This window comes from Nilaparvata lugens, chromosome 8 (assembly GCF_014356525.2).
Source record: "Nilaparvata lugens isolate BPH chromosome 8, ASM1435652v1, whole genome shotgun sequence".
In the NCBI taxonomy this organism is placed as follows: Eukaryota; Metazoa; Arthropoda; class Insecta; order Hemiptera; family Delphacidae; genus Nilaparvata; species Nilaparvata lugens.
The window spans coordinates 11,839,396-11,859,555 of record NC_052511.1 but is presented as its reverse complement, the minus strand read 5'-3'; the positions used below and the strand labels follow the sequence as shown (position 1 = coordinate 11,859,555).

Genomic DNA, 20,160 nt, shown 5'->3' with positions numbered 1-20,160 from the left:
GAGAGAACATATTATCGATTTTTGTTCTAAAACGTGAAACAAAATAACTCCTCCGATAATTATATAAAATTATTGGCGCGACTTTTTAAAATGACGGTCGGTACCTACTCTTGATTTCCCTCCTCAATCAAAATACTTTTATCTTCTTTTAAAATTATCATTTTTATGCTAATCCGTATTTTTCTTTGCGTATTTTTCTTCTTTTGTCATTCATTCGTTTGTCATTTCACGAGTTCAGAATCAATTTTTTATATTTAGATAAATAGTATTGACCAATTTGTAGGTCATCTCAGTTTCTGCAGAATTTCTGACAATCCCCTTTCCTTGATGGTATTATAATAATATTCTAGATCATTGTATGTATATTGATTGTTCAGTCTCATGGAAAATGTGCGTGGTATTTAGAAAATAATGTATTGATCCATGTATGAACTCATTTTAGCCCTACTCCATTTACCGTGTCATTCCAGAATTTTTATAATATTGTAAACTGTATTTTGTAGGTCCGATAAAATTTAGGCTATTATCTTACTTTATTCTCAACAAACCCAATTAAAACTGCTTCAAATATACATTATTATCGGTTCTTTCTACAAAATATAATGATATATTATAGACTACTATATTTTTATGCAGTAGCTTAAAGCTCGTAATAAATAGCTTTGATACCACAAAATACAAATATTATCAAATTAATATTTCTATGGAACAGTGCATTTCAATCTCATACAATAGTTATCAATCTCATACCGAGATTTCTCACTGAACTATTTCTTCTGGTAATAGGAAGAAACGAAAAATTATCTCTCGTCAGCACAACTTTTAAACGTCATTCAAGCCGGTGATTAACGTATAGATTTTCATACCGTAATATAGTTTGTACATTTGAGAATTTGAGCATATTAAGACTTGGACATATTATATCAAAACACCTTATTGGAACACATACAGTTGAACGGAAAACAGGTACTGTAAGGATATTTGATGATGGAGAAGAGAAGAATAGTTGAAAAAATAATTGGGAAAAGGTTAACTAGATCAGTAGGTAGATCACATGAAGCTGATCGTTCTAAAGAATGTTCTTATAATGAAAAAATAAGCCTGTGATGTCCTCATTATGAGTTTTAGATTATCTTAGCAGAATAATCTCATAATAGTACGGGTAGTAAAATATGTAGCTTTTGATTAATTTTTCAATGTTAGATTTATTTCATTCGTTTTTGAACTATTAAAAATATTAGATTGTAGTGTCGTCATAATAGTTAAAAAACAAATAATTATGAACTTGCAGCTCGTCATGGATAGCAAAATAGATGAGCTAATTCAATGTAAAGACACAAGTACCATTAGCCAAAAACACCAAGGACGAAGAGATTTTTAGCAGAGAATTATTTTAGAATCAAATTATAAAAAATAAAAATCTTGAAGGCTAAAGCTTCAAATGTAGGTGCAAAAATGAGAAGGAATACATCAATTTGTATTAGCAGATAAATGTGCAATTCAATCAACTTCCATATTGATAGAGTATAGAGTGTACTCACTTTGGCTGAAGTGTAGTCAATTCCTGTGAAGTGGATACAATTGATCACAATAGGAAAATTGTTGATTATGCTGTCAGATAGAACTGTGACGAATGAAGAATACAATCGATCAACTGCCGGGAAGAAAAGTCCTTTATCTGGAGTAATTAGAATATATTCGATTTCATAGTTTGGACTCTGAAATATTAGAGTTACAATAATATTAGCACACCAACATAATTAATATGAAATATAAATTCAAGATTCATCAATACAAGACAAAATAAAATGCTGTAGACAAAAATTGTGATTTGTAGACTACTCAAAACAGTGAAGAAGCAGATTAAATAATTTCATCTTAGGTCTACAGAGTATGTTAACTAATATATCAGAAGACAGAATGTTCTAAAGTTTCTAATAATGTTGGGCTAAAAAAGATGATAATAATTTTTGATAATAACTCATCCAGCTAAAAAAATCAGTAACAAGTTTACTTCAAATATAATGTATTATTACAATTTACTGGAATTAGAGTTTTATACTTATATGACAATTATTTGATTCTTGAAAGGGATTGCTGTTGAAAAGGATCTTTGTTAAAAGTTAGTTGTGACTGTATTGATCATGAAGAAATGACTTTTAGGTTCTCGTTCTCAAATTTCGTCTATATAATATTCTACAGTTCTATATTTCTTTAGGTTATAGCTATTTTTAAAATCTATATGCAACAGAAATTATGTTACACATTAATCTTGAAATTGAGAGAAAACGGTTTTCAATTAGTATTTGATAGAAACAATATGTTTTATTTCTACCTTGATTCGTTCATGCAGTATTTTTGGAGAGGCCCATAAATGGAGTAAATGACACAGATCAAATGTCACTCCGACCAAGAGACCAATCTCAACCCCAAATGCCAGGCATGTGAAGAATGTGGCTATGAGAATGAACAGGTCTCTCTCTGTAAATAATTCAATTTCAATTTGAAATATGTCCTATAAAATTGATTCCAATATTCACAAAAAGCCTTTATTCCATTAGGTAGTTCATGTCTCATGCAAACATACAGACAAATCGATAGAAAATATTATTTTACGAGGATACTGAAAAACGTGAAGTAATTTGTTTTTAGTTTTCTGTATTTTCATTAAGACTGCTTAACAAGGAATTCTTGCTCTGCAATGCAAAATGATACTATCGCTTCCTATAATGGTGTTCACAAGACTTTACTCTGCCAATTTGTGAACACTTCCATAGTTTTCCATGTACTTCCATGGTACAGTACTTGAAGTATTTTCATGGTATTAGTTTTCTGTCCAGCATATGAGAAATTCATTCATAACAGAAAGCAGGGATTTAATCTTTTGTCGTTGTTTTCAAACTGCATATTATAGAATTAGCTTGTAATATTCACCGTGGTCTCATATTATATAGTATCAACTTGTTTATTTATTTTCAACATTTGACCTTAAAAATGACCTATGGTCGAAACTAGTCGTTAAAATATTTTGAAATTTTTAATAATTAAGGTTACTATAGGTTTTTATTAATTTGTACAAAAGTAGCCCATATAAGTGAAGTGTTTTTAAGATTCTCCATGTTTGATTGCCCCACTCAATGGTTGTAGTATTTATATTTCTCTTTATATTTAAATGTATTATTAATTTGTAGCTTGCTGCAAAAGGTCAATAATCTGAAAATATCTTTGCATTTTGTGTCAACATTTTTATTTATTTATTTGACAGCTTTATTTTCACCCTATTTCTAGTAAATGCTAAGTACAGTAGAATATTGACAATTATTTTATTACCATTTTCTTTACTTATAAATTGAAAGTCAGTGACTGAAGAAGTCATATATAATATATATTATATAATGAATATATTTTTTATTTCTAAAAGAAGAACATAGAATATTGATAGAATGAGTTCAGCTATTCTCATCTTTCTATGAACAACTATTTCTATTATTGATTTATTGACAATATACCAACTGTTTGTTCTCCACAGCGGCATAATGATTTGCCAGTCGATTAGAAATGAAACAGCACAAATCAGAATTGAAGACAGTGCTGCTCTCGGTATAAGATGCAGATACTGAGGCAGGAAATTAACAGCCAATAGTGATAGACAACCTGTAATATAAAATTACTGTTAATGTAAAGAATTATACATGGTTGATGAAATAAGTAATGTTTCAACAAACTGTATACAGGTACTGTATAGTGTATTATACCGGTAAGGGATTATCTTGTGGGATCTCTGACTTTGAATTTTATATTTTTTAGGACTACTATTGAAAATTATGAGCACTATTACTGTAAAAATAACTTGCACCACAATAATACATATGCAATACGAGTAGTACATTTTTATGATTTTAAAGTTTGTATTTGTATTGTCATGAATAAAATATTAAAATAGTGATTTATGAATAATACTGTAGTTATTTGTATACTCATTTTGTATATTAAGTTGTATGCAGAAATAACCGGTGTTGTTCTATTTCTATCTAAATTGGGAACATAATTTAGGAAAGAAATAAATTAGGGATAGCCTGTTTTTCTAATAATTCCAGTGATAGAACTGTTTGTATAAATGAGTGAATAAAGAAAAAGAATAAATATGAAGAATGAAGAATTGACCTGAGAAAATGCCAGCTAGAGGGGACGCCACACTACTGGCACTGCTGACTGCACTCCTTGTGAACGCCCCACAGGTAGGCATTCCACCGAAGCAGGACCCTAGCACATTGCACAGGCTAAGGGCCAGCATCTCCTGTGTTGCGTCTATCACTCCTCCTGATGCTGAACACATAATATCAATTGAAATTAAAATTCATTTCTTACAAAAAGTTAGTATTACAAAATGCAGTGTGAAACCTCGATAATGCATCCCCTATATGGGACCGAGCCGAAGACAAGGCCATAACAGCAGAAAGAACGGATTATCGAATGAGCTATAATTGCATTCACGTATTAAAGACAGTAAATGATATGACGTCATAGTTAGCATTTTTTTCTTACCCGCCTTTTGTAGTAGGCTAGATATCTGAGATTCAAGTCCTGGTAGATGCTGATCTGATATATTAATTCTTGATTCTAGTTAATAATGATTACCTCAAATATACTAGTAGTTCTGTGAACAGTAGACCTCGCGCTCAGTGAGTTACATTAACCTGTTGTTATGTTTTCTCAAATATTAATAAACAATTTATCAATTAAAAATGTCTAGAAAAAATCCTAGATAAACATAGAGCTTTCTGTCCTATATCGTACCGTGACGTGTCATCCAGGAATGTGAGTGTGAGCGCTATTCTCAGGTCTGGCTGCAACTGTATACAACGTTGATAGAAAGATACAATTTTCAAGATGTTCGATGTTTTTGAACGCGTAGTATTATTGTCAACTGTCTACTAACGTTAATGGAAAGATATATTTTCAAGATGTTCGATATTTTTGAACGGGTAGTATTATAGTTCACTAGACAACTGATTTATGATGAATAATTCTATAGTCTGATTTTTACGGTAATATTGGCGTATGAAGGAGGCTCCTTTTTCCTTTTATATTATCCTTGAAATGCAAAATTTCCAAAAACCTTGTATATACGTCGACGCGCAATTTAGAAAGGAACATACCTGTCAAATTTCATGAAAATCTATTACCGCGTTTCGCCGTAAATGAGCAACATGAAAACATATAAACATTCAAATATTCAAACATTTAAACATTAAGAGAAATGCCATACCGTCGATTTGAATCTTAGACCTCACTTCGCTCGGTCAATTATATTCACAAAGAATATTGTTCTATAATCTAATAATAAATAGTTGAGAATGAATATTCTGGTAGTTCATTATATGCCTTCATAGCATATAAATGATTTGAAAACGATGATTATAAGAAATAAGAAATGCGAGTGAGTAGACGATTTCCATAATACTCACAGAATGCTTTTGCAATTGCAATGTTAACAAGAACACCCACAATTGGCACTACAAATATCCCAGATCCCAGCTCTTCAATCATCTGTCCGGCGTCATAGGTTTGATTTCCCACTTTGGCCTCGGTTGGTGGAAGGGTAAATGGTGGTATGCCAGAAGCTCCTTGTCCTAATAGAAATTCAAGGTGTTACATTTTCGAAAAAATAAGATGTTTCCTATGGAAATATACAAAATATACCACAACCATATGAATGTATTTATATTCGTATAGATATGGAACTTTGATAAAATAATTGTAATTTTTCACGATAAGCAAGCTTTTTAAGCTCTATTCTCACTTGAACTAGATACAGCCGACCTATAATTATAACTGAACGTAACAGCCAACTGTATTATAACATAACTTACTTGAAAGCAAGAAGGGTACTTTGCCATCGGGCCTACTTTCATACCAGGCAGCAACTCCGGCACAAATCAGAACAACCAATGCGTTACGTCCAATTGATGTGAACCACAAGATTTTCTTCAAAACCCTTTTAGACGGTGTTTCGTCTGAGATTGGGATATCTTTCAATTTCTGAAAAAACGTGAATTGCAATAATAAATCGATTTACTTTTTCCTAATGCATAATCCATATTAATTATATAACAAATTCATATTAATCTATAATATATTGAATAGTTTATATGAATTGTACTTTTTGATATTGAAATAAAAACACACATAGGCTATATTCTCAAATTCTACAGTTTTATTTGGTACAGGACAATGGTTTCGCGACCATACACCTCACATTTTCATGGTCCTGTAGCAAATAAAACTGTAGAATTTGACAATATAGCCTATGTGTGTTTTTATTTCATTATGGAACGGTTCTACAACATCGACAGTTTCTCAGTCGAATTTTCAAGCTAGGATTGATGTGTTATAATAAATTATTATGATTTATATAACTAAGCCTACCAGTAAGCCTAACATTATTGAAATTGTTGGACTGAAAAACAAACTTAACAAAAAGCGACTTTTTTGCAATTTCAAGCAATATCAATCAAGAGGGAAAAGAAACCTAAAATTATTTCATTTCCAATTTTATCCTATCATACATCTTGAAAAACATTGAGATCTGTGTTTTCAATATTATGTATATCTAGCCTAACTTTCTTCTTTTCTAAATGTAAGGAGTATCTATGAATAAAAATATGAGATACCCAGTTGATTTCTTTTTATCAACAAACTCCTGAATTCTAGGCCTGTAGTACTACTGTACTATTTTTTACTTTTTTGTTCTTGTGGAGATTAGCCTGTTAGAAATATTGTTTAGAAGGCTTCCTATACAGAGTGGGTGAAAAGTCCGAGAACGGCTTAATATCTCATACACGAAGATAATTTGACGGTGGGTGTGATTGGGAATCCTGAACAAATTGAAAAAAACTACTCTATAATGACTTTAAAAATCTGGTCCGCCATCTTTTGGATCCGCCATATTGAATGCAACTTCATTTTTTTAAATAGGAAGGTGGTCATGCGATACATGATTTCGATAGAGAATTTGAAGAAAAAATGAATGGCGGAAACCACATATCGATATCTCACATTATTAATCAATACTATTCTAAGCAGAAAAGAGAGAAAAAAGTCTGAGAACGGCTTAGTATCTCATAAAAAGAAGTGATTCCAAGGTGGGTGTGATTGGGGATGTTACTCGAATTGAAAATACTACTTTATTACTATGACTTTAAAAATCTGGTCCGCCATCTTGCTTGTATCCGCCATTTTGAATGCAACTTTATTCTTTTAAATAGGAAGGTGGTCATGAGATACATGATTTTGATACGGAATTTCAAGGAAAAATGAATGCATGGCGAAAACCGCACATCGATATCGCAAACCGTTCAGAAGATATTCACATTATCAATCAGTACCATGCAAATCAGAAATGAAATACATGAGTGGTATTGATTAATAATGTGAATATCTTCTAAACGGTTTGATATATCGATGTGCGGTTTTCGCCATTCATTTTTTCTTGAAATTCGGTATCGAAATCATGTATCACATGATCACCTTCCTATTTAAAAGAATAAAGTTGCATTCAAAATGGCGGATCCAAGATGGCGGACCAGATTTTTAAAGTCATAGTAAAGTAGTATTTTCAATTCGAATAACATCACTAATCTCACCCACCTTGGAATCACTTCTTTTTATGAGATACTAAGCCGTTCTCAGACTTTTTTCTCTCTTTTCTGCTTAGAATAGTATTGATTAATAATGTGAATATTTCCGAAACGGTTTGAGATATCGATATGCGGTTTCCGCCATTCATTTTTTCTTCAAATTCCCTATCGAAATCATGTATCGCATGACCACCTTCCTATTTTAAAAAAATGAAGTTGCATTTAATATGGCGGATCCAAGATGACGGACCAGATTTTTAAAGTCATTGTAAAGTAATTTTTTCAATTTGAGTAGGATCCCCAATCACACCCACCGTCAAATTACCTTTGTGTATGAGATATTAAGCGGTTCTCAGACTTTTCACCCACTCTTTATAATCTTCAAATAATGTTAATTATTTGTATACTTTGGATTAGGCCTACCAGAACTGTTTGGTACCTATTAATTCTAATTCTAAAAAATCTACAAACCCTCAGTGCTAAAAGAGTAAAAATACAGAAGAGTCCAAGCACAAAGTCAGCTGCAAGCCGAGCCTCCGAAGCATGCATTATCAGCTCAAATATGTTGTCGATGAAGCCACAGGACTTGAATCTGACACCAAGCAGCCCTTTCAGTTGAGACACTATTATGATTATTGAAGTGGCTGTTGTGAATCCTGATGTGACTGGAGTTGAAATGAAATTCACTAGAAATCCTATGAGAAAACAAAATAGGTTCATGGAAAAAATATCATATATTCAAAAGAAGTTACAAGTTTTGAAAGAAGTTGCCAACAAATTATTTCAAAGAAGAGTTAATAATTCTTCCATTTTGGATATTTTTTGTGTTAGATGACTTCTCAATTACGTTAAAAGTTATTTGATTATCATTCATTGAGCTCGTTTTTGTTAAAAGCCACTAAATTACAGAAACGATCTACGGAGGAGGTCTTCATCAACGTTTAAAGAATTTTCACAAGGGTTTTTGATACGGTACCGTACAAGTAGGTACCGTACTCTGTATTGATTTTTCCGTTATAGGTAGAGAAGAGGCATTATTTCTTGAAATCAACGATGTTTCCGTCATGATATTGTGATTCAGGGATATTCTCACAATCCTAGGCTACTAAATAAATTTTTGATTTTTTTCAAAATAAACTCCGTGTATAGGTACGTGCATATTTTTGATAATATTTTATAAAGACTCGTCAAATTGGAATCACAGCAGGTCAAATAAGTTTATTTAGAATTAAAGCGACATTGATATTCTTCCACATCATTTTTACTTCCTTTGCCCTATTAGCATAGATAAGAAAATTATTCAGTTAGCCTACCCGTATAGGTTAGACCTACTCGTACTGGTATAAATAATATTGAAAAGTTATTTCAGAATTAATCCATTAAAATGACTTATTTTTAATAGGATTTCCATTTTTCTATTATTTTTAAAAGAAATTGGAATAGAATACCTACCAAATAACTCAATTTCTGTTGTTTTGAAATTCAGATTGTTGTATGACAGCTTTTTAAATTAGCCGCCATTTCAGGTTTGTATAAAAAAAATCTGGTGTAGCGCACTCACACAACTTTCCTTGCCGTTATGAGAATTGATCACCTGACGTTAGTGTTCCCGCGCATCTCAAGTCTACTATTCAAAGATTTGAGCCAGCTGGTGACAGGGCAATAACGCTGAAGACACACGAGGTGTGCTATCTCTTCATAATGAATCATTTGATAGAATCAACAGTTTGCAATTGGATAATCACATTTTCTCGAATTTTGAGCTTATATTACTTTCCTTGCCCTATTACCATAGGTGAGGAAAGTATTGTTTTCCGAAAAAAATTAAGGTACCCCAATTTCTAAATTTCTATACGTTTCAAGGTCCCCTGAGTCCAAAAAAGTGGTTTTTGGGTATTGGTATGTATGTGTGTGTGTATGAGTGTATGTGCGTCTGTGTACACGATATCTCATCTCCCAATTAACAGAATGACTTGAAATTTGGAACGTAAGGCCCTTACGATATAAAAGGATCCGACACGAACAATTTCGATCAAATGCGATTCAAGATGGCGGCTAAAATGGCTAAAATGTTGTCAAAAACAGGGTTTTTCGCGATTTTCTCGAAAACGGCTCCAACGATTTCGATTAAAGTTATACCTGAAATAGTCATCGATAAGCTCTATCAACTGCCACAAGTCCCATATCTGTAAAAATTTCAGGAGCTCCGCCCCATCTATGCAAAGTTTGATTTTAGATTCTCAATTATCAGGCTCCAGATACAATTCAAACGAAAAATTTTGAGTGGAAAAGATCGAGCATGAGAATCTTTACAACTAATGTTGAGTAAAATTTTCACCTAAAATTAAAAATAAGCTCGAAATTCGAGAAAATGTGATTATCCAATTGCGAACTGTTGGCAACTGTTGATTCTATTAAATGATTCACTATGAAGAGATAGCACACCTCGTGTGTCTTCAGCGTTATATTACCCTGTCACCAGCTGGCTCAAATCTTTGAACAGTAGACTTGAGATGCACGGGAACACTAGCGTCAGGTGATCAATTTCCATAACGGCAAGGAAAGTTGTGTGAGTGCGCCACACCAGATTTTTATGTTCGGAACAGATACGGTACACAATAAAACAGGCTGTGCAAAGGCTAAACATAAACTTTTTACTGGTGATATATTATAATGTTCTTCGATTTGTACTATTATCAAGCTATCAAAATGAGAAAGTTTTCTTGGGAAAACATTTTTTTCGTTCATTACTTATCTTGAGATATGAGCGCCTAAAGTTTAAATTTTTGGGACAAAACATTTCAAATTCGGGTAAAGAATAAAGAGATAAATTCATGAGTAAAGAGATCCAAAGGGTGAAGAGATAAATCTATGACATTTAAAGGCTAAATTCTTCATGGTATTGTTGGATGAATAAATAAACAAGAAAATTTTGAAAATATCAATTTTTGAGAAAGTTATTCAATTCACTAAAAATGACCAAAAATAACTCAACTAAATGAATTTAATTTGAAGAATAATTCTTTCATGATATTGTTGATTGAATAAAACAGGAAAATTTTGAAAATATCAATTTTTGAGAAAGTTATTCAATTTACTAAAAATGACCAGAAATAAGGTTTAGTTGAGTCAACAATACCATGGAGAATTAATCCTTTTAATCTCATGGATATCATTCTCTCTTACCAATTTGAAATGTTCTGTCCTAAAAATTTAAACTTAAGGCGCTCATATCTCAAGAAGTAACGAGAAAAAATGTTTTCCTAAGAAAACTTTTTCATTTTGATAGCTTAATAATAGTACAAATCGAAAAACTTTGAAAAATATCACCAGTAAAAAGTTTATTTTCAGCCTTTGCACAGCCTTAAAGGCGTAGTAGACTGCAATTAGGCCTACTTAACTTGCTAAGTAATTAAAACTACAATTTCTATATCACAAGTTTTTTTAATCAATACTATTACTAGTAATAGTAGGCTAGGTACTGTATTGGTTTAACACACCTGTTTAATTGAGTAGAACGCATTTGACCTTTGCATGGGAAAATTCCTTCACCAATTCTTCAAGATCTAGGGTCTGAGCTATTTTATGTTCGCTAGACCACACAGACGTTCCTGAGACATTGTTGATCTTAAAAAAGTCTTCATTAGCTCGAGTTTGGAAAAGCTTCTTATATAAGTTCACTATTCACATTTAATATTTTAAATTTATTATTTATTTGTATTTTAAAATTTTCAATTCCTTAAAATTTGCCGCCCCAAAAGCCTGCCGCCCTGGGCGGCCGCCCACCCCTGGGGCCGGCCCTTGGTACTTTATGTACTTGCATATTTTTTCTTCAAGTCTCAACGTTTTTTTCTAGCAACTCACCAAGTTTCAGTAGAGCCATGAGAAACTCCACTATTCCTGACACAAAGACAAGCATGATAACAAAGTCAGGAGTCAGCTCTCTGGTGTATTCAAATGTTAGGAGAGCCATGAGTGAAGTCGGACCTATTGACACTTCCTTCACTGTACCGAATATGGCATACAGAAAACTGCCAATGAATGTTGAGTTCAAACCATACTGCAATAGAATAAAGGGACAAATAAAGGAAAATCAAGACAAAATTAATTAATAGGAGTTTGAACAATAATTGTTTAATACCTATTCTCGTTCCTGCACGATAAATGTAAACTGGGCCTATTCATTTCTTCAAGAAAGCCCAATAAAATATATATATACTCCTACAGAAAAATAGGATATTCAAGTCAAGAATTGAGAAACCATTTTCAATTCTCTTTATCACTATCATCATAGTAATGTATCCTCCCATTTTAAAATTAGCTTCTACCTGCAATAGCACTAGATATTAGGGAAAATCACCCATTTTTCGAATCATTCATAGATTCTTGCAGAGCACATTTCCAACTTAAAATACGTTTACTCTTCCATCTCTCAATTATTAACTGTTGTAAAAATTAATAATGGCTAGTTCCAGCTCTGTACTGATAACCACGAATATAATAGAAAATAATATAGTATAAATCGCAATAGAAACTTGATTGCCTTTCCCATTCATCGCAGCATTTGAGAATAAAGCACCGTTTTATTCCGGGATGAGATTTTTTAATAAACTTCCAGCAGTCATCAGAAACATAGAATCGATACAACTATTCAAAAATACAGTCAAGGAAATATTAATTGAAAAAACTATTTACGATGCTGCCGACTTTCAATTTCAATAATAATTTTATCAATTTATGCAACATAATTACCTAAAAATTGATATTTGATGAGTTATTATAGCGATAAGTAGAGTTTTATGACTTCATGGCGTGTCCAATCTTCAATGTTTTAGTATGTAACTAGCCTAGTTATGGGAATTATCATTATAATTATTGTTTTGACATGTCACCAGTCATTTGAGTGATACTCGAAATTTAATGTACCATGTGACGATTGTGGATAAATAAATAAATTTTCAAGTCCTGCTTTCATTTTCTTTATAATATGATACCTATATACTACATTATTGATTGAAGTACTGAACCTGGGGTGATAAGCCAGCAAGTGAAGCATAGGCAATACTTTGAGGAATCATTGTCAACCCGATTGTGGTCCCAGCAATGAAGTCAGATACAAAATCAACTCTGGTATAAGTCTGGAGTCTTTTTATGATTGGAATTCGTTTTTCCAAAATTTCCTTGCTGTTCAGTTTCCATCTTGGTTGAGGTTCTATCTTTGAAGATGCCACTGGAATAAGTTGAAATTTCGTCAAATTATTGGAAAACTGATTACAGTACCTACTTTACATTATGTAATATCATAGTGTTGATATTGAATTGATGTTGCTTCAATGTGAAACCATAGACTTTGTATTTCAGTCTATCTTAAATCATCATAAAAATGTCAAGTAGGCTGCCTATCAGACAACTTGTTTTCAAATGAGTATATTGACCGTTCGTTGATGATAAAAATGCCTAGTTATAAGAAACCGTTTAAAAATAAACTAGAACTTGTAATTATTGTACATGAATAGCCTACTCTAAGTGTAGGTATTTATTTTATAGACTACACTTGAATTTTTATTGATGATGTACTGTACACTTAAAAGTTTTATTAAACATCTTATGACGCTGAGTGGAACTTGAAATAACTTCTTGATAATCGTTCAGGATAATTGGAGATTTTATTGGACAGTTGATAAGAGTAACATTTTGATAGAATACAAAAAATGTATTTACCATATATAAGAAGTTCAAAGGGATTGACAATAAGGTTTGAATTATAATTATATCTAGATCAAATTTAATGATCATTATTTCAATTGAATTTAATCAAATTATTATAACTTTTTAATGGGCATTGAAAAGTTTCAAATTTTCATTCTTCTTACAACTTAATAATGATGGGGTATTAATTCATAATGATATAGGTGAATAGAACTTGCAATAATGTTATTTATAATAAAAAACAATAGGCTCAATATTTTATCTGATAAAAACGACATAGAGAATTAGAAAAATTAAATATATTTATTCATTTGAAATAATAAAAATGTATTTATGATTATTGGCTTTTATTATATTATAGACTGTTGGTTCAACTAATATTATTGAATGAGATTTGCCATATTCTTTAGGAATAAATAGCTCAAAACTAGACGATTGGTTGAACAATCATTCTTTGAATGAAATGCAACGTAGTTCGTAGGAATTTATAGCTCAATAAGCCTACTATGGCATGAATATGAACCACAATGAATAACTTTTGAATCGGACATTACATAATTCCAATTAGGCCTATATCACAAAAATGACTTACTCGAGTTTATCTGTTTAACCGACATAATCACTGTAATAACATTATATCACAACACAAACCCTATTCAATTAGACACAGCACACTAAAACTTTTCACTTCAATACAGGTAGCACAATCAGAGATGAAAATGAACTGTACTAAAACTGGCCACTATCTTTCGAAAATGTTCAGAGGGATTAAAAAGCAAAGCACTCATGAATGGAGGAGACCTAATATTTTATGACTCTCTTTTGTTGAGTCTGGCTCTGGCTCCTTTACAATTTCTTATCAAAACTTCTCTTGTCTCTCCCATTACCAAGCGTATCTTCATCTCTATTTTTCGAATCGTGTTCTGGTTCAAGTCCTTGAATTTAATTTCTGTATAATAAATGATACACAACTTTTTGCAATAGTAGGCTATATTTCATATTATGCCCATAAAAACTTTCATAATTACATTTTCACTATCTTTGCGACGCATTTATGGAAATTATTATTGAATTTATTGTAAGCTACTACAAGAAATGCAGGTAATCTTAAATATAAATTGCTAGAGAAATGTAGCAGAATACTAGTATTTAAATTCATTCGTTTTTTTCAGATATAGATTATGGAGGGATTGAATCAGAGGACCAGTAGAAGAGGGAATCTTGTCTTTCTATAATTACTGTGGTGTGGAAGTAGCTTCACTTAGAAACATTGCAAGAAGACATGGATTAAAACATACAACATAATAATGAAACTTAGGCTCATTCATGATGACAGGCTCAGATCATGAAACACAGGCTACACCAATGATCATGGAAATATTTTAAAATATTTAGAATTCGGAAAATATTTCTATACACCATTAGAAGGAGTTATTTGGGAGGATAAAACTATTCATAGCTCAAATTATAATCAACGAAAAATGTGTGACTTTTTGCATGATACTAATACAAACTCAGAATCTATTCTGAGATTCTCATTTTAAAAAATGTCCAAGTTTATCGATTTATTCACAAGAGATGAGCCTCTCATTGTTTTATGAAAACTTTGCTGAAATTTCCAGGATAAAAGACACACAGATTGTATTAAATAAGAATCACTTTATTCAAATACACAATTATTTAGGGACAAAACGACAACGTAGCAAATAAAATGTGAGGAAGCATCATCAGATTGAGCTAGCTTGTTTTATAAAATATACAATCTTCTTCAATGTACAATAGGTCTCTTGTAGAGACAATAAATTATTGTTATTGGTAGACATTGTTATTGTGTGGTGTCAGAGTAATTTCTTTGAATGAAATATACAATCTTCATTGCAGTCAATGTACAATAGGTCGTTCTCTTGGAGACACAATGAATAAATTGTTACTGGTAGACGTTTTTATTGTGTGGTGTCAATGTACAAAAGGTGTCTCGAATACAATAGTAATATGACAATAGTCTCGAGATGTTAGAGACAATTGGTGGACATAGACTTAGTGCGGTGTCAGCGTAGTTTCTTTGAGATCTCGGCTATGCAGTTGTCGATTCGCTCGGACTTGCCCTTGAAGGTGGAAGGGTTGGGGCCGATCATCTGAATCAGCTGGGGCACGTCCTGTGATGAGATCTGGCAGAAGCGGGTGAGCGCCTTCATGCACCTGAACAGGTGCTCCTCGGGCGGTGAAGAGTTGAAGAACTGCAGGATCGCCATTGTCAGCTCAACCGCAACGTCGTCGAAAACCTGCAAAAACCATCTACTTGAAATGGACGTACTGATCAAGCCTCTATTAGTCCAGTTACACACACATCGATTTTTGGACGTACAATTTTTTATCGTTCTTATAAATTCTATTAGATTAAACATAGCTTGACAAACATATGATGTGATTATGTGTTTGTCAAGTTCCATTTAATCTGGTAGAATTTACGAGGACGGCAAAAAATCGCACGTCCGTGTACTGGCTTTATAGTCGCAAAACAACTTGACATTCTTAACAATTCACTATTAAAGTTCCAATAAAACAAGTCGCGAAACTTGAACCTTCAAACGACAGAATATCAGCGTTACCAGATCGAGTGGAATTAAATTTTTAATTTCTAAAATGCCTTATTTTACTACAAATGTGTAGCTTCAAAAATTCCATATTCGATTTATGGTTTTGTGGTTGAAGGGTCAGAACGGAATCAAAGCTTTTTGATGAAAACTGAAAATAGTTCGAATGTATCACTATTTTCAATATGAATATCTACAACATCACCTTTACTACAACATAATACATTTCAAATTAGATACATTTGTGGTAGATCTCAATTGGGTAATTATTGGTAAAAAGGCTCTACATTTTTTATGAACATAGATTCATTGGATAAACATGGATATATTGGATAAGTATGGATATCTACAACATCACCTTCACTGCAATATAGAGCATTTCAAATGAGATAGCTGTTGTGGTAGATATCCATTATAAAATTATTGGTAATAAGGACCTACAATATAATATCAGGAGCAATATCAGTAAATCAATATAGATTTATTGGTACTGACTTACAATCAGTTATTAACTGATATTAAGTAACTTGGACCAGTAACTGTTACTGTAACTGTAACTATCACTGTTATTGACCTCCAAAATTTTCAGATCAAATAAAATAAGAGAAAAAGGGTATTGTGAAGAGTATTGTGATGAGATTGAAATATTGATAAAGATTTTTGATACCTTTCAATTGTATATAAATTATTTATATAAATTCCAAATTAATTTTTCTTGTAAAATTAGGTTTGATTGAGTGAAAAGTCTATTAATGAAGCGACGTTTGGCTTTAGAGAGTGGTGGGAAGGTGGAGAGCTTGATTATTTTAAATTGTCAGCATTCATTGAATGGAAAGTTATTTACGGGAAGATAAAATATGAAGACTGATTCATCTTTAAGCTAAATTCAATGAATTTTCCATTCATTCAGTTCAATATTAAATGTAGTTCTGCCACCGATTACTAAGAGAAATATAATTTGATTTGTTAATACGGTAATGGTTGTCACTTTCGAAGATTATCAGTACCAAACTTATTTAAATAGCTACCAGTAAATTGCCGCTGTTTGACGAAAGTATTACAAAATAAATAAATTTTAGCTACATGAATTTACAATACAAAATAGATAAAAGTATTATACTAATCGGAGAACATTATATCAAAATCACGCATTGTCTACAGCTAGAGCAGTAGATTTATTGGAAAGCTTCATTCTAGGTCTTGTTCCAGTTTGATTCAAGTATAACGGATGAAACTGAAAAAAATTGAAAAGTGACAAGTTGGAAAACTTTTTATCAGACATTAGCATAGATGCTCATCCAAGAACAGAGGGTTTAGAGTAGAAAATTATGTAGTTTGTGAAAATGCACAAAATGATATGTGAGGATGAGCTTGTTTATAAGCATGTGCTATTTCAGATATTAATAAGGGAACAATAGGAATTGAATATATAAACGATTTAAAATTGAAATGACAACTTAGAACAAGACTTTAAAACGTCATGAAAATGATGACTGTTTCTCAATTCTTATGCTGAAAACAGAATCAACAGAAGTTATATGAAGATATGTAACTTCATATACTATAAGACAAATCATAGTAACTTCATAACTTTGGTTATTTAGGGAATAAATTAGCCTAACGAATAAAAATCAAGTATTACTCATATAATGTGAAGAGGGGTTTGCTTTTCAAATAATTTGTTTTCCACTTATCAGGCAAATAACTATTAGAAATGTTTCCAAAGATCATGCTAGATCTATTACACATCAAATACCCCTGAATAGCTAAAAGTTACGAAATTCCCAAACATGAATGACCTTTACGAGATACGAAAACACGACTCTATGACTTTATTCAAAAATGCAGTTACAAAAATGTTTTCAATTGTTCAGTTTCTTAAAAATTAATCAATTTATATGAGTCGTGCAAAGAGATAGGCCTATTTTAATTTTTTTATAGTTTTCAAATACTAAATATTTTTTAAGTTCAGCAAAATATTATTACGGAAGCAAAATATTATTTGATGCACATTAAAGTAAGTTTTACTGCCATTTACCAGCGGTTAGAAGCAGTAAGTTAGAATATTACAACATGGACTGTTTTTAGTGTTTTGAGAAAGCAAGAAAAAACGACAGCTGAATATTCATCATGTCTGTACAAAGGCAATCTACCTTCGATACGCTTCCTGTAGGCAGCATTCGCCTCAAATTTTTGTTTTGAAGCATTTTCTGTAAAAAAGTGAAAAAGAAGACCGGAGAGACCATCGTGGCAATAAATTAGAAGGTAAAAGTTTCCTGAGTAGATTCGTCTCATGAAAATGGACAATACGCAACGTTGGAACCTATTATTTAATTTGCCCTATTAACGAAAGTGAATAGATGACTGTATCTTTTCACTAAATAAAATAGTTTCATGAATATAACCAAAAATCGTAATTTTGCATTTAATAAAATGGAATTTTTGTGCAATTCAGTTGAGCTGCTTTCAAAAATTAAGAGAATCGCCGATGTCAAATAACAAAAGTTGACTGAACGCTATTAACTAAGAAGAACAGTAACATTAAATCAATGTTCTTGTAATTTCGCTGAGGGAGATTACCACATAAGTTTCTGGATACTACTTGAATAATGGGAAGGATGATTATGATGAGGGATGTAGTGGTCCTACAGCTTTAAGTGGTTTCCGAACCACCGGAAAGCGATTTATCAACTAATAAATGATATTTAGCGGAGTCGGCACCACAAGTGGTCTCTGTCCAACAGAGGTAGCAGGGATCAACAGGTCAATTAATCTTATATCAGAGCTGTAATTTATCAGTGCAACCATGGAGTCAATCGCTTCCCAAATTTATTAAATTATTGCTTTTCAATTTTTATTTTATGAAGTAAAAAGCTATAATGCAGAAGTACAGCATGTATGTAGAAAAAATAATAAATAGAGTGAACTCCATCTACTTATTTAAATAATTTACAATTACTTATACTTGACGAAAGGAACAACACGTTCATGACAATAACTGCCCCTCTTTCAATATTTATACTACAGCTCTAATAAAGATTATGCAATGTCACTTTATTACCAAGATATAATGTATCTCCAATTCCACACATTGAAATTAACTAAAAATATAAAGTTTAGAATAAAACAAATGAAGAGAGAAAATAATGTAGGAATGACGGAGCATGAGAATTGAATCATTAATGTTATAAAATTATTTTTCTAGGATTAGAAAAATAATTTTCATAGTATATACTTTGAAAAGTATAGTATAGTATAGTATAGTATACTATACTATACTATAGTATAGTATACTATACTATAGTATACTATACTATAGTATAGTATACTATACTATATAGTATAGTATAGTATTTCAAAATACTTTTCATAGTATTATGAAAATTCAATACTATAAATATAAAATTGATATAAAAATAACATAAAATAGGGTTGAGTAGCTATGACATACTAGTCATTCAAGCTCGATAGTTTTAGACCATGCATTTCATGATGCATGGATTAGAGTTGACTTTTTCAATTCAAAATGATCACAACCTTCAAAATATTTTGTGGAATATTTGTGAGTGACACATAATATAAAAGTTGGAGAATTCAACAACAATTCTCTATAACAATTTAAATCAACTTTATAAAACAACAATATGAACGAAATCATACCACGAAGGAAGCCTTGAAGCTCAATCAGGCATAGAAAACTCTCAACTCACCAATCCAAGTGTACCATCCATCCAATTGATAAACTCCAAACTACACTCAAATTATTAAAGCACTGGTCACACTGTTAATCTATGATTACGACCAAATGTTTGTGGAAGGGGCACATAAACCAGGCTTAATGTCTATGGTTTGAGATACAGACCACAGTTTTTACCTCCTTGCAGGCGAGGTTGTGCACAATGGCGGATCCCCTGTCCTTGAGGTCGGCGTTGTCGGATAGCAGAGAGTTCACTGCGACCTTGGTCGTCACCCGGATGTTGCTGATCTGCGTCGTCCCCAACTGCCACTCCGATATGTACAGCATCCACTCCGAACTGCTGATGTTTTCAAATAGGTTGCACATCTGCAAATCGCAAAGAAGAAATTAAAAACTCACTTCAAAATGTGAATAACCAACAAATAAAATACTGGTGTTTGTATAAAAAAATATTAGAGCAATTATATGAAGTTACAATAGAAACTAGATATTTGATCTTATTTTGTAAGCATCATTTAAA

At 31.9% G+C, this 20,160-nt stretch overlaps 2 protein-coding genes across 32 annotated transcripts in view; both read right to left on the bottom strand.

Annotated features, from left to right (window-relative positions):
* Positions 1 to 788: 788 nt before the first annotated feature.
* On the bottom strand, positions 789 to 14,157 carry LOC111051006 (sodium-independent sulfate anion transporter). The gene is made up of 10 exons (XM_039433937.1): positions 13,942 to 14,157; positions 12,668 to 12,870; positions 11,505 to 11,700; positions 8,112 to 8,335; positions 5,874 to 6,042; positions 5,469 to 5,633; positions 4,165 to 4,326; positions 3,514 to 3,654; positions 2,336 to 2,481; positions 789 to 1,718 (listed from the first exon to the last, which is right to left on the bottom strand). Exons 1-10 carry the CDS (start codon positions 13,964 to 13,966, stop codon positions 1,389 to 1,391), a joined length of 1,761 nt encoding a protein of 586 aa, XP_039289871.1. The 5' UTR covers positions 13,967 to 14,157; the 3' UTR covers positions 789 to 1,388.
* An 831-nt stretch (positions 14,158 to 14,988) lies between these two features.
* The window catches only part of LOC111051004, a 33,770-nt gene continuing 28,598 nt past the window's right edge, over positions 14,989 to 20,160 (bottom strand). For 8 of the 31 annotated variants that reach the window (XM_022337408.2, XM_039433928.1, XM_039433923.1 and 5 more), the window contains 2 exons: positions 19,806 to 20,006; positions 14,992 to 15,631 (listed from right to left, as the gene is read on the bottom strand). In XM_022337408.2, the coding sequence (XP_022193100.1) occupies positions 15,398 to 15,631; positions 19,806 to 20,006 (435 nt within the window). In that variant the 3' untranslated portion in view covers positions 14,992 to 15,397. Of the gene's footprint in view, positions 15,632 to 18,096; positions 18,154 to 19,805; positions 20,007 to 20,160 lie in introns of all 31 variants that reach the window. The other 23 variants (XM_039433932.1, XM_039433922.1, XM_039433912.1 and 20 more) reach the window with 4 other exon arrangements.